The 20,748-nt window shown below is 39.9% G+C and overlaps 1 protein-coding gene across 1 annotated transcript in view; it reads right to left on the bottom strand.

The window, feature by feature from the left end:
• Positions 1-19,682, bottom strand: part of jak1 (Janus kinase 1) — a 29,042-nt gene extending 9,360 nt beyond the window's left edge. Inside the window, exons 1-16 of the mRNA XM_079157582.1 lie at positions 19,435-19,682; positions 13,405-13,616; positions 13,022-13,145; positions 10,449-10,602; positions 9,316-9,479; positions 8,729-8,997; positions 7,885-8,000; positions 6,886-7,068; positions 6,320-6,477; positions 5,448-5,562; positions 4,658-4,856; positions 2,155-2,264; positions 1,319-1,471; positions 1,077-1,164; positions 859-986; positions 532-670 (exon numbers count right to left, since the gene is read on the bottom strand). Of these exons, the coding sequence (XP_079013708.1) occupies positions 532-670; positions 859-986; positions 1,077-1,164; positions 1,319-1,471; positions 2,155-2,264; positions 4,658-4,856; positions 5,448-5,562; positions 6,320-6,477; positions 6,886-7,068; positions 7,885-8,000; positions 8,729-8,997; positions 9,316-9,479; positions 10,449-10,602; positions 13,022-13,145; positions 13,405-13,609 (2,305 nt within the window). The 5' untranslated portion in view covers positions 13,610-13,616; positions 19,435-19,682. The remainder of the gene's footprint in view (positions 1-531; positions 671-858; positions 987-1,076; positions 1,165-1,318; positions 1,472-2,154; positions 2,265-4,657; positions 4,857-5,447; positions 5,563-6,319; positions 6,478-6,885; positions 7,069-7,884; positions 8,001-8,728; positions 8,998-9,315; positions 9,480-10,448; positions 10,603-13,021; positions 13,146-13,404; positions 13,617-19,434) is intronic.
• Between the last annotated feature and the right edge of the window lie 1,066 nt (positions 19,683-20,748).

Below are 20,748 nucleotides of genomic sequence, written 5' to 3'. Positions count from 1 at the left end.
ACTGTGTCATATCCCACAACTTCCAGCTCTTATAGACAAACAGAAACATGAGGCGGCCATTTGAGGGGAACTGTGCAATCTGAGAAATGGCGTCATTGTTGTGCCATTTTCCCCTCAATCCAGATATAGCTTTTACAAAACAAATTACAGTCCGGGAGGGAATGTGTATCGATTATGTGACAAATGTGAGTCCTATTGCTGATAACCTGAAATCCAACAGAGCAGTGTGAAGAAGAAGCTACATTATCATCATCATCAGACAAGCTTCAATGTGTTCCTGTTTGCATAACGTTTACATGCAGTTGTGGCATTTTATGTGTTCTCATTTTGGTTTCACTCATTTACAGCTGACTGGGAAACAAAGAGGAAGTTATTGTGAAATTTTCCATGGTAGCTATTTTGTAAGCATTTAGGTTTCACTTTTAGTAACCCAGAGGGGAGAGAGAGAGCAAGAGAGAGAGAGAGAGAGAGAGAGAGAGAGGGCGAGAGAGAGCGAGAGAGAGAGAGTTTATGAGTTTACTTTGTACTCACCCTCTCTGGTGAGTACTGTGATTGGTATGCCTGGGTCGCTGAGCTTGATGAAGGGCCCTCCTTTATCTGTGTCCAGCCCGTCTCTGGCAAGCAGGATGTTTTTGGCACACACAAAGCCATGGACCAGCTTTTTGTCCTCCTACAAACATACACACACACACAAAGCAAAACAAATCTATTAGTCCAAAAACAAGTGGGCAAATCTAAAGATTTTGTTGATAAAAATTGGATCTAACATGGTGCAGGTAATCCCAAGGATGCATACACATACAACACTCGCATGCTTACATTCCTACAGTTTGTGTGTATGTGTTTTTCCTGTCTCACCAAGTAGCTGAGAGCTGAGGCCAGCTGCTTGGCCACCTGGAACTTCCACGGTGTGCCGAGTGGGCTCTGCTGTCTCCTCATAAATAAGTCCAGTGGTCCGGGCTGGACAAACTCTTCCACCATGATATCTGTTCCACACAGACACAAAGAGACAAAACGGTGTATGAAACAACCCAACACTCTCATGAACATGCACACAGTTCTTAAAATGCACTTACTCTCCTGGTGGCGAACACACACTCCGTACAGCAGCACTATGTGTTTATGAGACACTTGTCGCATCATGCTGGCTGTTTCGAAGAAGGCCTGTCAAACAGAAGACAACGATGACTCAATGCAAAGCACGTTACAGAAATGTTTCCGGTCTGGGAAGATTTAGAAGCAGCTTGCTGCTAATAAGTAATACGTTTCATTATGGTTTGATGTTACAGGATGTGCATGATATGGGATTGTGTCTCACCAGAGAGATGTCCCTGTGTCCAGAGCCCAGCACCTTCAGGACCACCTTGACCTCCTGGAAGGATGAGTAACCTGCATCCTCCTCCTCCTCATTCTTCACCCTCAGTGTGCCTGAGAAGATGTTGGTTCTTGTGCCCAGTCCAAGGTGCTCCTCCTGGATAATGAAACAGGGGAAAATAGTTACATACAGTATATCAAACTACTACAAGAACAGAGCTTCCAAAACGTCTGCTAAATACATTTTAGGTCCGGAGAAAGAGTCTTGCTTAAAAGTTTGTTTATTCCATGTGTGCGCTCATTAAATGCTAACAGGTAGGTAGATGCAAATAACGATGTGCTCTGTGAGGAAGATATGTAAATATGTTATCCGACATGCATAAATATATTACATAAGTTACGCAATTTCAAGAGTCAAGATAATGTCTGCATGGATCTGATGAGCGTCTTCATATTCGAGGAATCCCTTTTCTCTTTTAAATGATATTAAAAAAAGAGAGAAGATTAAATCAGTTGTTAAAGACATAAGTTCACCCATGTGCATTAATGCAAATCTAAGGGTGAAAAAAAGCATATCTTCAAAAATAACTTGACACCTAGCCTGCGATAGCCTCACACTTTCAGCTGTTTGTGTGTGTGACTAAACTGTGGTATGTTTTGAGGCTGTACTTTACTGTATTATATTAAAGGAGTTTCTTTTCTTTTTCTGGATTTTTTTATTGAGGGTCACATAAAAGCATTTTCTAATCATTTGTCACCCTTATTTACATATGTAACATGCGGCAGACAGTGCATTACCATCATATCATTGGGGCCAGACATGAAGATGAGCGGGTTTACCTGTTCAATCTCTTCCTTGAGAATGCGATGGAAGCTGAGCTGACTCTCCTGCATGGGTGTCTGAGGGGCCGGGGCTCTATCTTTAGTGACCACCAGCAGGTTAGAAACCTCTGCAACACAAACACACACGCACACACATTTAAAAAGGGCCATACCAGGGTTTTTGTATGACGTTTTGCATTCTACAAAGCATGCATTTCATAAAGACATTTTCAAAAGTCTGATAGTGTTTTGGATTCTTCTTTGTTCAAATCAAGCTGCAGAGACTTGACAATTGTTTGTGTTTGATAATCCCTCAGCAAGAATGTCATGTCTGCTTCTGTTGCTGTCAAGGCCATGTTATTGCAACACTGTCGAACTGTTTGGATTGATTTGAATCGTGTGCACTGCATTCACTCAACAACCAGAAAGAGATAAAAAAAAAAAAAGCTCTCAATAACTACGTCTATGTGGCAATGAGGTGGACAGCTATCCAGGTCGGGTTGCCAAACTGATTCAGTTTATTCTTGTATATACAGAGCTTTGTGTGGGAGGATAAAGCAAAAATGGTTCTTTGTGCTGGTTACCATACTATACGTGCTTGCGTGTCTGCATGCATGCGTCTGTGGGTGTCTAATGTTGTGACAAAACCAGCACACTGTGGTTTATGGGGGAGAGAGAGAGAGAGAGAGAGAATCTTCACTCAATCAGCATCACCCTACATTCACCATCTGTAAAATGCAATCTGAGTTTTTATGCAAAACCCAAATACAACACGCACCCACGTATTACACTGCACCCACTCCTTAACCCTTTGAACTCATCATAGAGTCTAACACTTCAGCTGCACACCATTTACCAAACCATGTGGTCCGTCTCTCACCCATCTGCCAATAAATACTTACATTGTTTTCATAACAGTTAACAATCATGCATAGACCAAAAGAAAGAAGTACAAACAAATGGTTAGTATCCTATTCTCGGTATGTTGGGATACCAGTGTTTTACTATCGTAACAAGAAGATTGTATAACTCATCAGAAATATCTCAGCAGTGAAAACAACACAGCACTTCAGTCTCATAGTCAAGCTTTATGATAATAACACAAACCACACAGCCTCAACGAACATAAACAGCTCAACACATCCATGCACACATGGCTCCACCTTTTCCTGAGTGAAGTAAATACAAGAGTGCTAGTTTAGCTCCGGAAACCCACATTTACAACTTTCTTCCTCCCTGACACCATTTCACACAGACACACACATTGTTTATGCCAGCTTCAGTCAGTTACCCTCCGTTAGCGAAGAACACAACTACAGAGACACACACACACACACACACACACACACACACACACACACACACACACACACACACACACACACACACACACACACACACACACACACACACACACACACACACACACACACACACACACTCTGTAAAGGGAAACTCCACTCTAAATCTTGTATGGAGGGAAAGCTTTGCTCCACGGACTACTGTGGGTTGAGCGGTTCATGTCTGTCAAACTTCTGACCCTGCCAGGTCAGAAGTTTCACAGGTGTGGTCTGTTGTACGTGTTACCACACCCGGCTGTGATGTAGCGTTACACAAAACAGTGCGTAGAGATACTGCACAGTGTTTGGATTCAGGATGCCGAGATTGCTAGCTGCCAGAGCAAGCAGGATTTTCAGGTTTTTAAGCATTTGTTGTTGCGTCTTGCAATGACGACCTTAGAGTCAAAGTATCAATTAACCTTTGCTAAGATCAGCGGAAATTATTTGAGGAATATTTTCTTCTCACAACCATCATAATAGACAGATTCCTCATATATAATAAATCAAGGGTGCACGTGCTGCAGGAAGGACAGGAAACATGTTGCCACACTGTCCTGATAGCTTTTATATGGACATATTAAGTATTCATGGTTGAAGCGACTCGCTATTAATTAGTAAAATTACTCTAAAGTGCACTCGTACTCGCAATTCTACATTTTATTTTACTGCGTGTCTGTTGTAACATTGGAATATATGAAATTCTTGCTGTTATTATCATCATAGGTTCTCAATCATTCTGGTTTCTTTTCCATTCCCTCATGTGCACACATCTCACCAATACTTCATCACATCGATATTTACCACAGACACTTAAAATAGCTTTTTACTGACAACTTGAAGTCCTATGAACCGTTTTCTCCTTTTATTCAACAATGGTCTTTCACTCTCTGTTAGTCGTCAACACTTCAGACATACTGATTTCTATTAGTCTTATTTTCTATAAACTCCATTATTGCTGTTGCTCTGTAGTATCCTGTAATATGTGCATTGTAAATTGTTTGATAGATGTTTATTTGAAACACAGCTCGGCTTTTTTACAATTTTGTTGTTATGTTGTTGGTATAGTGTTGGTTTTTACAGTCAGCCCTTTTATATGTATTTATACATTTATACAATGAAGGTCTGTGCTGAGCCTTTTTTTGCAAAGTGACTTTGTAGTACTGTAGCGGGTTTAAGTTTACCTCTAGGCTGTGGAGGGCAGCAGCGCATCAACTGGAACTGGAGGTTGTCGGTGCGAAGGCTTTGGCCTTCCAGGTGCTCCAGCAGTTCAACGAGAGTGACCCGAAACGTCTCAGTGCCGTACAGGCGGAACCCGTTGGAGGCCACCTCAATCTGGAAGTTCTTATACTGACGCACAGGACGAGACTCACTCAGGTCGCTCTGGATGCAGAGATAGAGAGAGAGAGAGAGAGAGAGAGAGAGTATTTTAACTGGAACATAACAGAATGACAAACATGGTACTGGAGGAGAGGTCGAATGAGCAAGAGAAGTAAAGAAGACAATTTTAGATTATATTATGGTTTTAGAAATCATATCTATACAGTTTGCTTCTATTTCTTTATCTGAAAAGGTTTCTATAGTTCTGTTAAAGCTATGGAGACACATGCAAACACCACAAAAATGTTATTCAGTCCTAATGTAAACTGTAACGTGAACAGTGGCAAAGATTACCGAGTGGTTCAGCTTTCTGAATGTGTGTTTGTGTGTATGTTTCCTCCCATACTGACTCATAAAAGTGAAGTGCACTGTTAGCAACCTGTCATAAACTAAGCATCCTGTAATCCAATACAAAACAAGCCGACTTTATTTGGTTTGGTGTTTATGAGTGTGTGTGTGTCATGCCCTCTGATTGGTGGATAACCTACACCAAGCCTTTCAAGTACATCACTGGCATGCTAGACATTATTGTACACTATGAAGACATGGACAGATTTCCAGTTTCCTAAAACCTAATGAATAAGTCTACACTACCTCAATGCAGACGACAGTGATGATGATGTACTCGTATTCAGTGCAGCTCCAGCGCAGGATGTAGGTGCCCTCCTCATTGCCTTCCTGACGCAGCTTGTGGATGGCATACTCCGTGCTGGGGAGGAGAAAGCGCAATGAATGGGGGCAGTAATAATGCCATCACTTTCCTGTGTGCGTGTGTCAGTGAGTGAGTGTGCACCTCTGTGTCTGTCTTCATCACTTCATCACTGCTTGCACACCGAGCAAGGGCTCCCCATGCTCTGACAGGGCTTGGTCGTGCACCTCTGAATTTGTGTAACTAAACGCCCACTTCACGCTCTGGGCTTTTCAGACATGACTGTTACAAATAGTTTAATGATAAAAGCACTACTAACATGCCTCAGGATTTTACAAAGATGGACAGTTAGTACTTTAAATACTTTAGAAACAGGAGTCTTAAAATCTACATTTGAGTAAATATTTTGCCAGCCAAATAAAATTGCTTACTGGATATATTCAAGCATTGAATGTATTACAATGAAACTTCTAATACATTCAATGCTTGACTTCTTTCTTTACAGGGATTGCATAAAGGCGATAAAGTATGTACATGGATATGAGATATGGAGATTATTACAATTCCTCCTCTGCATTGAGGTTGGTTTATGCCGTTTTTGCTGCTAACACTTGTTGTGTTCTTGCTTCTTGACAGTATTACATTTAGTTTTTATGCCAGCTGGCATATCGGATAATACTGCAACAAATGCCTTTTTACTCTGAGCTTTCCCGCCATCTGCGGTGTCTCGCATGAGTATAAACAACTGTGTGTGTGTGTGAGGAAACAGGCACATGCGTATCTACACATTTACACCAATAAAACTGCCAGTACAAACCAGATGGGTCCATGGCAGCCGTTGTTTATGCTGTGCACCACTGAAGCAGGGGCCACCTCCTTGCACAGGAAGTGGTGGGCATCCACCGTCAGCCTGAAGTAGCCATCCACGAGAGCTGCAAAGGACAGAGCCTCAGCCCTGGAGGCCATATGCAACTCCTGAAAAGAGAAGAGACGAGGAGAGGAGAGAGAGGAGGGAGGGAAGAGGTGACGATCACAACAGGAGCTATTATAAAGCCACGATACTCCAGAGGGCTATGTAAAAGATAGGTGATGTATTATCAATGAAAAAAATCTATCTTAATGATGATGCACAATATCACCATTAGTCAAGGCTAATAGCATTGTAGCGAGAGGCAGGCTCTGCTTCAACAAATGTTGCACAACGTGTGCTTTCACACCTGTAGCTCGGTTCATTTGGTCAGGACCGGGGGAAGACATGATACATTGTTTCAATTTAGTTCTGGTTTGGTTGCTGTTCACATGTACTTTTTTTACAAATGAACCTCTGGAGTAAATAAGAAGTTATACACACTGACGGGTAACTCGTTGATGTGTTGGCCTCACCATTCTCTTGTTGTCCTGTCTATAGATGGTGACCGTCGCCTCTTTGATGACAGCGTGTGTGATCTCATGGTAGTCACAGAACACCACCCAGCCTTCATTCATTTCTATGTTTTTGTCATTTTTCTGTTTTCCATCCAACTTGTTCTTCTTTGACTTGCCCTTTTCTTTGCTGATCCCAGTTGACTATTTTAAAAGATATACAAACACACACAATTTATGAAAGAAAAAAAAAACATCAGTATTTTTCAAATATTGTCATCTGAAAATACTGCAATGACCATTGCAAGGTTGTTTATCACATTTATACTCCACTAATTAAGAAATACTGTAACAAAATAAAGACAATTGTACTGCTCTTCTCAAGTTATTCTTTATTGTTTATCATAATCAAAATAATAGGAAATGTGTCCACTACGCCGTCTCATTACTTGAGTTGTTTTGTTGAACTAATGTCTGTTCTGTGTGCATAAAAAATAAGAAACCTTCACTCGCTCCCTTTGTTGATTGGACACAATTAGCAAACAAGCACTAAACCATAAAAAGCAAGCACTAGTTCACTTTCTTTTCTGTAAAATATTAATATTATAAGACTATAAGGACTTGGGATTTCTGACTTGAATTAATGACTTTGTATTGAGTTTAACATACTTTACATTTTGTGAGTAATTCATTTTAATACTCTTAAACTTTTACCTTAATCATAATTTTTCGTATAGGAAACTTTTCTTTTGTAGCTACTCAACAAGGAGTTAATGATAGTTTAATACACAATATTTTATATTTAAACAGAATTGTATTGTTTTTCAACAGAAACAATAGTTGTACAATTTGCCATCATATCAATAGCACATAGAAAAAAGTGGAAGATAAAATAAGACGAAGAATAGTAAAATGATATTTTCCTTATATGACGTTTGACAGTTGTTTGTAACTGCCAGTTTATCTGAAACTAGTGAAACTAGGGGTCATCATTTCTTTAACACACACAGTTGTACTCACTGTAGCAGGCTTCTTCCTCCAGGAAATGCCAGTGGTGCCAGTAACCAGGACATGCATGTCATGACTGGTCTTCATGTTCTGACTTTGGGGCTGCTCTTGGCTCTGGTTACAGTAGCCTAGAAACAGCAGGCAAACATAGCAGCAAAATATAGAAATGCAGCAGCTTTAGGACAAAAGGACTATGGACAAATCGATCATTGGAAAAATATTTATACGTTAGTTAATTGGTTTCTCAATATTGTTCTTGGAAAATCTTCAGGAAAAATGATGCCGAGACAAGTAAAGCCAGGGAAATGTCTTAGTGGCTACTGGATGTTTACTCTGATCCTCAGCAGGTTGCTCAAACCATCAGTGCTGCATCTGTACCGTCACACAACCAGGGTCTGGCCTACTCTGTGATAAGTGGGTTAATGTGACATGTAAACATCTTGTTCCTTTCACTTTTGGTTCTCACCATCTGCACAAACACCCACGATGTTTTAGGTATATTTGGATGTCAACAAAGTTTTTTTAGAAATCCAATACAGCTGATTCAACTATTGCAAAAGGGCTATAAAAACAGTTTTGTGGCAGCAACTACATATATTTTTTCTCATCATGCTTAATAATAATTCAGCAATCTTTCTCTCTTAAGACAGTTTTCCTCTACTGTTATTACATCAACTCCCACGAGGATTCTATTGGTACAAAAAAGATCTTTCTTCATCATCTATAATCTCCTGCAATTCCAGTAAAACCACATCTCAAACAAAAGACACACTGACTGTTGCACGCCACAAATCTGGCACATTGCCTGAGGACTAAATCATAGAAATATCCCCTCATAATCTTCCTGAATTCTTACCATAGTAGCCTCCGTTGCAGAGATCTCCGTCCTGCGTTACACTGAGCGAGATGGGCTCAAACATCTCGCTGCCCAGGCCGCTGGTCAGGCCCTCCAGAGTGGCCAGGTACTTGATCTTCAGGTCGTACGGCGTGATTTTGCTGTCCTGCATTGTGCGGCAGTTGAATTCACTGAGGAACTTCTTAAAGACGTTGTTGATGCGGATGCGTGTCAGGAAGTTGCGCTGCTTAATGTTGCGGTTCAGCAACTCTGGGATGAAACGTTTGTAGCTGGTGGGATTAAGATAGAAAGATAGATGGAAATTTAGAACAATTCCTCTCAATATTTACTTCCTATGCTTTGTGCAAGTGTTCTGAAGGTAAGAAAAAAAATGATGTGCGACTTCTCAGAACTTGTGCATGTGGCCTGAGCACTTATCTGACATGGGACACTTGGAACAAGGAAGTACATTTCATATACATTTGCAGGATGGCATTGGAAGTGTGCGGCCACTCTCATTCTTAAATGTGGTTGTTATTTTAACATCTTAATCAAAAGTCTGCTGAAGTAGCACCATCCCAACCCTGTTAGGAAATCAAATGTTTTACCTGATTTCATGGGGAGGAGTGGTTTGGGTCATAGCTATGTTTGTGGTATAGTGAGAGATAGCAAGCACAGCCATGCCCAAACACTCGTTTTCTATCTCGTGTTGCTCTGCCTCTGAGTGGGACACCCGCAGTGGAACCACGCCTGTCTGAAAGTCATGCTGGCCCTGTGCAACAAACATATAAATATATATATTTTAAAAAACAACAACAAAAACACACACATACACAGAGACACACCAAATGTACAGGACTGTCTCAGAAAATTAGAATATTGTGATAAAGTTCTTTATTTTGTGTAATGCAATTAAAAAAACAAAAATGTCATGCATTCTGGATTCATTACAAATCAACTGAAATATTGCAAGCCTTTTATTCTTTTAATATTGCTGATTATGGCTTACAGCTTAAGAAAACTCAAATATCCTATCTCTAAATATTAGAATATCATGAAAAAGTATACTAGTAGGGTATTCAACTAATCACTTGAATCGTCTAATTAACTCGAAACACCTGCAAGGGTTTCCTGAGCCTTGAAAAACACTCAGCTTGGTTCAGTAAACTAAATCACACGTATGGGGATTATCACAATATTCTAATTTTCTGAGACAGTCCTGTATATACACATAAAAAGAACTCCATTGGAAAACGACTGTGTGATTTGGCTCTTTAAGTGGCACTAAAATCCTGTCAAGATGACGAAATGAAGAGGGAGACTGACTAGTTTACAGGAAATTCAGAGGGATGTCTGTTTTTTTTTAATGGGACAACTGACAATTCAATGAAGTTGTATTTCAAGTTTGGGAACATTAACTCTTTCTGAGTAACAACTTCTTCCTTTCTTTTTGTATTTCAATTGATTGAGAGAATTGTATTTACGGTGGCTCTGAATTAAACTGAAAGGGTGTGCGGTCTGTTGTTGACCTTAAAGCTGCACTTCCTGGTATTGTTGCATTTCCTCCTAGTTGTTGATGTTTTGAAACTCAACTGTGAACTGTGTTGACATTTGTGCTTTTTATCAGAATGCATTTTCAAAGGATCTTTTTAAGTGCCCAAATATCTATTTCACATGGGAAACTAATAGAAAGCAATGCCTAAAATGCTCAAATGACAATTTAAATACATATTTTTTTCACCTGGGCAAACAGGTAGTTAAGAGAGGCAGCATCCAGAAGGGGAGTTCCTTCTGGTGTTCTCTGTGGGCTAACCCCTCCTCTGAGTCTACTGATGCAGTGTCTCCAAACTGGAGACTCTCCTTCAGTGGTACCATGCCAGTTTCTGAAATAAAACCTGATGGGGGAGAGAGAGAAAAACAAGTTAACCAAATGAATACATGGTGTGCATGCAAGAAGGTGTTCTTTGAAAGGCACTCGGTGTACACAGTGGAACAAGATACACGGAACTCAGTACTACCCGGTTTTGAAATGATTCCTTGAAAAGAAGGATGTTCTATCTGTAACAAAGTAAACCTTGAGTTTGCATTGATGGGATTTTGGCCTTTGGGGAAAGAAATACCTGCCAGCAGTGGAATTTCAAAATAAAAAGAAGAGCTTAATACATGGGCTTTGTCTGTGTGCACAGAGCAGCAATACAACATGAAGTGGTCTATTGCCTCCTGTGTTATATGCAGTGTTTAAAGTGTAAAAATGTCCGCAATATTAGCATGCTAGCACACTAAAATAAGATATCCAACAAGGTAAACATCAGCTTGTTGCAGTGCCATTGTAAGCATATTAGCATGCTTATGATTGCTGTGCCAAAGAACAGCCTCACAGACCTGTCCATACTGGTGGCACTTCCCTGTGTGTGTGTGTGCGACATTTGTTTATGCGTGTGTATATCCAGACTTGACCACATACCCTGTGTTGTTTGACAGACTGCACTACAGAACGCAAAGCAATCTGCAGCAAGAGACATCTACACACACGCCACAGTAAGGCTATATGCACACTCGCTCTTCTCTCCACAAGCTACTGTCAACAGAGAAGAGGAAGTGCCATTGACACCACAGTCATGCCTGTCCCCCCCCCCCCCCTCCTTGCATGAAATGCTACATAACTTGTCAAATGGAATCTCTGAAGAGGGACTTGATCCTCTTGAAATGAATCCAGTCAGTAACAAATATGACATTGCTCATAAAAGCTTTCCCTCCTGACTTGTAACAATACTTATAAGAATATTCTTTCCCTCAAAACCAGGGTATAATGAGCGAGTTTAGTCTCCTATCACTGGTCCAAGTATTGAGTTTGACTCCATCCTTGGCTTGTGAAGGTTGTAAGAAGTCAGTCTCACGGCCTTCTATTCCCTTGCTAATTGCATTCCCATGCCTTTTCTGAGACTACATTAGTCTATGGCCAATTGGTTAAAACAGCGCACTCTGAAGAGCTGCATACCTAACCAAACATTGTTTGAGGCTTTTTTCTCTTCTCTTCCTCTTAGCCAAAGTGATAATCAAGATCTAACAAACCTGTTGGTACTTGAAGGATGTGTCTCATCTTGCTAAGCAACCCAGTTCCATTTGTCATGCAACGATCTTATCCGCCCAGAGTTTAAGTACCGCTGATACACAACAAACATCCACAACATTCATCAGTGTTATCCGATAATGCTGATTTTATGGTTATGAAATTGTACATATTTAAGTGAAATGCCCACACGATTCCTCTGAACGCTGCACTGGCAAGCGTTCATCCGTCACATCTTGTAAGATACAACCTTTAAAACGGACAGTTAAGAATAAATAATCTTTATCTATCTAGCACCTTTTCTTAACAAGGTTACAAGGTGCAGTTATGACTTTGTTTCACTCATTTCACATCCGCAACTATCCCGACAATCCTTTTTGATGGTATGTTTTCTTGCTCTATAAGAACACAACTTGAACACACAGGACCTGTGGATTGGTGGTGGTTGTGGGAGTGTACTTGAGGGAGTAGTTAGTCGCTGACATCTTACAAATAGAGAAAATATATATTTTTTTTCCCTTTTCAAGGTTAGAAACCCCTGCAGGTGTGCATGCATTAAGTATACAAAATAGGTATTATTTTCAATGGAAAAGGCACATACAAAGGTAAACTGACAAAGTAGCCAGCTGCATACAACTGAAGGAGAACTAGAGATAGAACGATAGCTTAAATTGTTAACAATATTTTGGAGGTGTTGCGGTGTAATTAATTCTGCTTGTAAGACATTTAAGTATCCTCAGAAATGGACAAATTGTGATGGCAGCGGGATACGCAAAGTAGTCTTGGCATCCACCTTGCCATGTCTTTCAGCTCAGTTGGATATAGGATCTGTTTCAACTGTATTCACATTCAGTCGGACAGTCTCCTCCAATTTGGACACGCCCCTTAATATGACTGAAGGAAGCTTGGATCCTTTCAACATGGACGGACAGCACTTCAAGCAACCACAAGAATCCCAGAATTCATCCTGTGGTCATTACCCAGATCTTCTTGACCAAAGATGAGGTGAAATGTAGATCAAGTGGTAAATAAAAAGCTTTGCCCTCAGGCCCGGCTCCCTCATCACTACCAGCGGTACCTGCTTGTCGACAGCACATACCATGACATACTTGTACTCCGTCACTTAAGGTGGCAACTTGCACCCACTTTGAAGGGAGTACTCTGGAAGTTTTCTGATTATCATGACCAGTGACTTGGAGGTCTTGGCTCTCACCCCATAATATTCAACTCCAATGTAGTCTTACCTCATGCGATAGTGCAACTTGACACTGGTTTCATCCGTGATCTTGAACTCATAGTTGGGCGGGTACCACATGCTAGCTGTCTCATCATACAGGGCAAATAGGTTATGGCACAAGGGAGAGATTGCTGAGAAAGGGAAAAGAAAAGAACAAAAAAAGACGAATATTCAGACCAGCGATTGGACTGGGAGGAAGGCTGATTAGCAGTGTTATCATGTGTTCTTTAAAACATTCATACATGTACCAATCTATGTAAAAACGGTAAAGAACATTATGTTATCATTATGTCATCACCGCAGGAATTACAAAATCATTTTTACTTGAACTGGCCACCAGCGGTTCACTACTTGGGTTAACAATAAGGAGCCAACTGATCAGTCACTCACAGCATTTCTTGGCAGCGTCCACGCAGAGCTCCAACGCGGTGTAGCAGCCCTTGAAGTACTCCAGCTGGTGCACCTCCGGTGTGTAAAAGTGGATCTCCAGGCCCCGAGTGGACGTAGGAGAAGAGGAGAGCTGGGCCCTCTTACTGGACCTCCTCATCTTCCCACAGAGTTGCCTGCTCAACTCCATCACCCACAGAGTTGGCATTCAGACACTGGAAGTAAAGTTAAAAAAAAAGAAAGCAGGGAGTCAGTGGGGATGTTAGAGTAAACATGTTGGCTTTCATAATGTGTACACCAAAGTAAGCTTTGCCTTAAATTCAATACAAGTAGTTGCTACTAAGTAGCATTAATAATGAATTCAATGACTGATCACTTGACTGATCACTGTGTCGTTAACATAACCAATCAAGTGTGTTAAAGGTGAACGTGTTACAGTCAGCATTACTTATTGATTGTGAGCTCAGGAAATGGCAGCAGAGAGTTCAATGACTCTGATCAATACAGTGCAGAGCCCCACAGCGATGATGTCTCACCCCAAGTGCCAGTTAAATGACGTCAGCCTTTTAAACTGAGCTGATGACATCAACATGGAGGACAGATCGCTGCTGCGCAGGGGCTGCACTACAGGACGAGTCTGATAGCCTCTACACCGGCTGCATAGCAAAAGCAGCATCTGTGAGTCCCTGTGTTGACAGCAGTTACAGCTAAATACAGCAGCGTAACTAGAAGGTCACACGCGTAATAAAAGTGTAAACTCAAATAAAAACAGGGGACAAAGAGACACATGGAGGGACAACACAGTGAGTAACAGACAGACAGAGAGTTGAGTGTTTGTTCATCTGCTTTATTACCGTCATATATATTGATTGTTGTAACTCCTGTTAGCGTCATATTAAGCTGACAAATGAATTCCATTAAATTACTGTCATTGGACAGAGACTCAGTCCACCCGGCTTAGCTCATCCTGTTTCACGCTAAGCTTAAACTGATGATATTTAAATCAACTACCAAGCTACACTTGCTTTTATATATTTTAATATTGTGTGGTCTGGTGTACGTGCCAGTACTCAAACATAATCTTCTAACAGTCATCACTTCTCTTACTCATTTATTACAGCTGAATTTCTTGAGAAGAGATTTTCAATGAGTCATCAGTGTGCCTCTTACAGTGACTGAGGTTAATTGACAAATAATTCATAATACATACTTCTGAACACTTAAATGTAAAAACATCTTTTAATATTTGGTGTGGTATATTTAAAAAAAAGCTGTCATTAACAGATGACATGATCAAGACAGGCAATAGTGAACTAACTGCAGTTTCACTAGAGTCGTGCAATCATCGGCCCAGACCATATTTTGGAACTTTTGTTTCTGTCAAACAAAAGAAGACCTTGGAAGCAGCTTATAATGCAACTATAGAGAGTCAACCCCGACAGCTGGGCAGATGATTCAGGTGTGGGTGAAATTAAGTCTACACAAGGCCTGAATACTGCCTCGATACGTGTCTGTGTTTTCAATTAAAAAAATACTGTTTTCTAGGGCTGCAATAATTACTTTTATTGTCGATCAATCTGACCATTATTTCTAGATTAATCAATTAATTGTTTGGTCTATAATATGTAAAGAAGTAGTAAAAATACCTCACGAAATTGGAATTACAATTTGTCTTACTCTTATTAAGCAATCATTAAAGTAGTTGGTAGTTGATGTTCTATTGATAAACTAACTGATTAATAATCTACTCGTTTCAGCTCATTTTCAAAACCAGACAATAATCAAACAAGTCAATAATAAACAATAATCTTCAGTCGAGGAATGATTTAAAGGTTTTGGTAGCTTGGGTTCACTGGACTCAACTGATGATATTTTTGCTTTTATACACATATAACATTAATAGATACTGTGTACAATGTATACACTTTGGTGGTCTAAAAAAAGAAGGAAAGAAAAGTGAAAACTACACCAACAAACAAACTCTTCTGCATCAATTTAGCTAATTTAAGTGTGAGGTAATTAGCCCATCTAAAAGGTTGAGGAAAAAAAAAATTACCACAAGCATTACGAGGACAAAGTGCTACTGAGAAACAAAAAAGTGAAAGTGAAATAACATTAGCCTCATTTTCCACATGACAACCTTCTTTTACTGATTTAGAACTTCCTGCAGACACGTTTCAAAATAAAAGCCTTGAGCAAAAACCATTGTGAATGACTTTTACTTTGTCAATCGGAAACATTGGCTGACAACTTATCATAGGAAGACAATGTTGTTGTTGTGTTTTATTAGTTTGTGGTTAGATGCATGAAATGAGGTCTGTGTATAATAGAAGCTTATGTGATTTGAATGTTTTGTTCTACGATACAAATTACGTCAGTAGATAATCCTCTGGCGCCTTAAAAAATGTAGTTACTAACAAGTAGCTAAATGAGGCTAAATCATCACGCTGACTAGTCCGCCTCACAGCCTTGATGGGTATACGAACACGCATGCGACCATAGTGTAGTTTGTTTATAGCCTAACATTGTTTTACTTATGGCGATTGCTTTCTTACTTCAAAAATCATATTAGTGTCATGTAAACATTCTGAATTAGGCCTCATTCTGAATGGAGCATTTTCCGATTGATACATGTGGTAGCAGATTCTTTGGCCATGTTATACAGCACATTTGGAATATGCGTCTCAATTGAGTACTCTAGCGTGTTTACTGCAAGCTCGGTTTGTTGTACACACGGTTGTACCATGGATATATAAAGAGAACTGGATACAGCGGCGGAGGCGGTGCTCCGTTTGTTCCCATGAAAGTGGCGCATTGAAGCAAAAAAAAGTCAGACTTCCGAGTATAGCATATAAATGAAAATACCCGTACTTTCCACATTATGGAGCCCAGAGAGCATGCGCACTAGCGTGTTTTTTTACCCCGGCTCCCAGCCCTCGGTCCAACCTCGTTCTCGGGCTCATTCACATGAAAGGAGCCAGGAAAAAACTCTGGATTCGGCCATTACTGAATTTTACAACTTTTAGGAGGATTTCAATAAGGGCTATTCAAGTGTTCCTACAGGGAAGTTGATTTACCTAAAAAAAAAAAATGTGCTGAGTTACAGCACACATTTCTGGTCGTAAGGAGAAACACCTACTACCTACTTTTTAAACATTATGAAAGACTGATATCAAATATCAACAGGTTTTTGAATATGCACAAATATGGCAACTTTTCAAGAAGGTGGTTTAAAATAATGAAAGAGAGAAACTGTGTCTGCATGGTCAAACAGCCCGCCACCGGTTATGTTAATCAGAGCATTCGAGGCTGCATGTAAACGGGAATTTGTGGAATATTAATTTTCATTAGCCATGTAAACAGCTTAGTATAGTATTGTCTTTATTGGATTAATGGCCCAAATATATATATATATATATTTTGTGCATGTAAACGCAGTCATTGTTGCTCGTGTGCATGCTGAGCAGGGCCACTCCCCTAAATGTCTTTAAATTAGTGCACCATCCCACCAGGGAGTTTTTGGTGATTCAGCACCCACGTAAGCTGCGTAGATTCATTATGTTGACTGACCGATCAGTCAGTCAGGAGAACACAGCAAATAAAAAACTGAGACTATTTTTCTTTTTATAGGATGTTTATCAAATTGGCTCAATTGTACTATTTTGCAGCAAAAAAACATAAACTAACAAAAGCATGAAAAGGTGTGTTTGCTACAATGTTTTCATTACATTTCAACAAAATGTGCAAAAAAAAACACATCTCTCTTTTTGAAAGCCTGGAAACCAATGTGCCTGAAGGGAAGATTGTGGGCAGACTTTGGGGCTGCTAAAGCAATAACGTCAGAGAGGCCACTTGGTTATTACAAGAAAAGGTGTTGTGGAATATTTCTATGTAGATGCGGGATAAGAGTTGATTAAATAAACAGAGTCTGATGAATGCTCAAAGTAGTAAGAGTCAATTTAATGCTTGCAAGCAGGAGAGCGGACACAGACACGTATCTCAGTGAACTGTGCAGACCACTGTCAACGAAGTACAAGGCACATCATATGTTATGCATACTAGAAATCACGCCTTTAGTTACATGAAAGGAAGGGAAAAGGGAGTATAGGTTTTTGGACACGGGTTGATTTGTTCTGCTCATTGTTTTGAGTCTTCCAGGTGCGTTCAACAGGGAGGCAGTTTCATACAGAGGTCAGAAACAATGTTTCCTTTCATCTTCTTCTCGTGTGTGCATATGAACAACCTTGGAAGATAGGACATTGGTTTCATGAACTAATTAAATACCTCTGTAGGACTGCAGTGATCTTTTCCTGTATCTCTGTACTTTCCCATCAGTAGAACAACATCTTTCAAAACATCCCAAGATACTAAAATATATTTTACCATTATTATACTTAATACATATTTTACCTTTACAAAGGTCAAGAAAGTGATACATCTGATGCTCTTTGTTGTTAATTATCATGTTATCATGGGAAATAGGAAACAGTGGGCGTGTCTATTTTCTTCAACTGCAATAAACTTAAAAACGGAGATCAAACTACTACAAAAGTTCAATTTTGATCACTATCCTATATCAAAGTATCTCAGATTGTACTTTTTTTCACAATTTAATTATCATTTCAGTTCATCGTTTTAAGGTCATTTCCTTTGAAGAATTTAAAAATAGTCACAGCTTATGTTTGAGGAAAGAAAATCATACAATCATGTACATTGACTCAAACTTCATTGGCTATAAAACAAATAAAATGTGTGTTAATAGTAAACTACAATTACCACCTCATGGCTGTATGCCTCCGCAAAGCAGTCAATTAACAGTTTACATCTATGTAATAAAATAAAATGCTCAAATGTTCTTTCAATGTTAAACACATTTTTGTTTTTTAGTGAGTGGTGGTAAGACCACAAACTGTATGTTTGAATGTGTGTGTGCGCGCGCGCGCGTGTGTGCGTGTGCGTGTGCGTGCGTGCGTGCGTGCGTGCGTGTGTGTGTGTGTGTGTTGGGCCCAGGAAGAGGCAATTACAGGTTTTCATTATGAATTCATTCTATGACTATTCTCTAAAGTAATCAATTAATTTTGCCTTTCGGAAAATGTCAAGGAATTGTAGAAAAAGGCCTGTCACAACTCCAAGGTCTACAACATGTCTAACAATCCAACAAGCTTACACTCAAGATCCCAACAGTACAATTGGATATCAAAGAGAAGAAAGAAAACCAGGAAATATTCACATTTGAGATGATGGAACCAGACGGCAAATTAAATCCCATATTAAAATCCTTTTGTTAAATGTTCTGTCACCAATCGTAACCACTCAAATTACAGGACACAAAGGCGACACCTTTGATTATCCTCTTCCTGTTATCTTAATGAGTTAACAATAAAAGGTAGGTCTAAGCATTGTATTGTTCCCTGATCCGAGAAAAATAGGTTTCACTTTTATTTCTCACAAGAAAAGAATATGGACGGCTGGCTATTTCAAGAAGATTCCACTTTTGAGTATTGTTGACAGTTTGGTTTAAGGTGGACCTAATCCAATGTCCTTAAATCAAATAATTAAATAGCTATGAAAGTAAGACTGCCCGTGCCAAATGTTTAACTTAGTTTTTGTCAAACTTTCTTTTACAATAGTAGGCCCTAGTTTGAGATGGGGTTGTTGTATTGGATTGCATCATTCCTAATACTTAACTCTCACTCTGTTAACATGATTAATTAGATTAATATTTTACATTTTACGTCAACGTTACATTTTAATCACACTGTACCATGTCCATCATCTAACTGTACAGCGTTGACGATAGGATGACGTCTCATCCGAGCCCAGCGGGCGAACATCGGTGGGCATTAACGTTAGCTTGTTAGCCAGTTCACGTACTTGACTTGCACGGTCAAAGCAAACAACAGCGGATTTTTTCCACACTTGACAACAACGGGGAAAGATGGCACACAAGCGGGTGTGTTGAATGGACCAGAAGACAGACGTTTCTCTCGATGGGGACATTCAGTAATAAGCAGTTAACTGACATTTACTCACCTCACGAGCTTAGCCAGACAGCTGGCAAGTTACTTCCGTTTCGCTCAGTACATTAGACGCCTGGACCAAGTTGTAGCTCCTCTCTAGACTGGATTGAAGTTACGTTATCGTTTTGTCGGCTACTTGATTCCAAAACTTCCCGAGATGAATATCCAGTATCCAAAGGTAGAGAAATGTTAGGTTAGTTCCACGGAATTTGTTTGAAGATTGGTAGTTTGAGCAAAGACGCAATCCTCCTCCGTTCTCGCGAACCCTTCCTGACAAGTAACAGCCCCCTTCCCGAAAACGACGTAATAGCCTGTGTAGAGTTCGGCAGCTGATTGGCTGTTTAGCCCGTCACTCAATATGAGATATTAACCCTTTGCTGGACTCAGGCCAGACAGTGTGAGCTTTTTACTCAAGTTGTGGTGACTCACTCCCCTTTAAAAGACAAAAAGGTGGTCCGATAAGATTAACCATGAAAAAAGAAACCTTTGAATAGTTTTCATCTACTTTTTTTTTCTTTTCTTTTTTGTCAAATGCTGTATCCAAGGTAAAGAATTAACATTACATCTCACTTTTTAATCCAACATGGTTGAGAATTCTTTAAAGCACCCAGGGAAATTCTTTTAAATTTGAACATCTATATGTACATTATATGCCCCGGTGGCATGTAACTAAGTACATTTATTTAAATGTTAGGTAAATGGTAAATGCACATACATTTAAATAGCAGGTGGTCTTCAGACGACTCAGAAAGGCTGCCATACAAGGTATATACAGCAGAGAAGCTGCCATTTAAGGTGTCCCCTAATGCTCATTCACACACACACACACACACACAGAGAGACACACATACAACACACGCAGATGAGACAGTCTTTGGGATCAATATCTTCCCCAAGGAGATACAGACAAGAGGAGCAGGGGATCGAACCACTGGCCGTTAATGGACGACCCACTCTCCTGAGCCTCAGCCACCCCTAAGCATGGTGCTTAAGTACAAGCTTGAGGTACTTGTACTTATAGTATTACCATTTGTATACTTATACTTTTAACTCCACTACATTTGTCTGGCAGCTTTAGTAACTCATTTTGTACCCGTCCTGTCCACTGAAAGTCACGAATCAAATTTGCTGATGTTGAATGTAATTTTTCTGATATACTGAAGGATTAAGCGGACCTTCATGGGTTGAGAAATTCTCCTTCTTCTTACTTCTTCTGAACCCTGTAGCATGGAGGGTTATCATTCATCTCTGCCATTCTGTAAGTGAAAAACATGCAGGTATAGGTCCTTCTTGTGTTTTTGAGATTGTGTTTTCGATCTTGAACAAC

This window comes from Pholis gunnellus, assembly GCF_910591455.1.
Source record: "Pholis gunnellus genome assembly, chromosome: 4".
Classification (NCBI taxonomy): domain Eukaryota; kingdom Metazoa; phylum Chordata; class Actinopteri; order Perciformes; family Pholidae; genus Pholis; species Pholis gunnellus.
The sequence above is the reverse complement of the archived record's forward strand: the minus strand, read 5'-3'. Positions and strand labels throughout refer to the sequence as shown.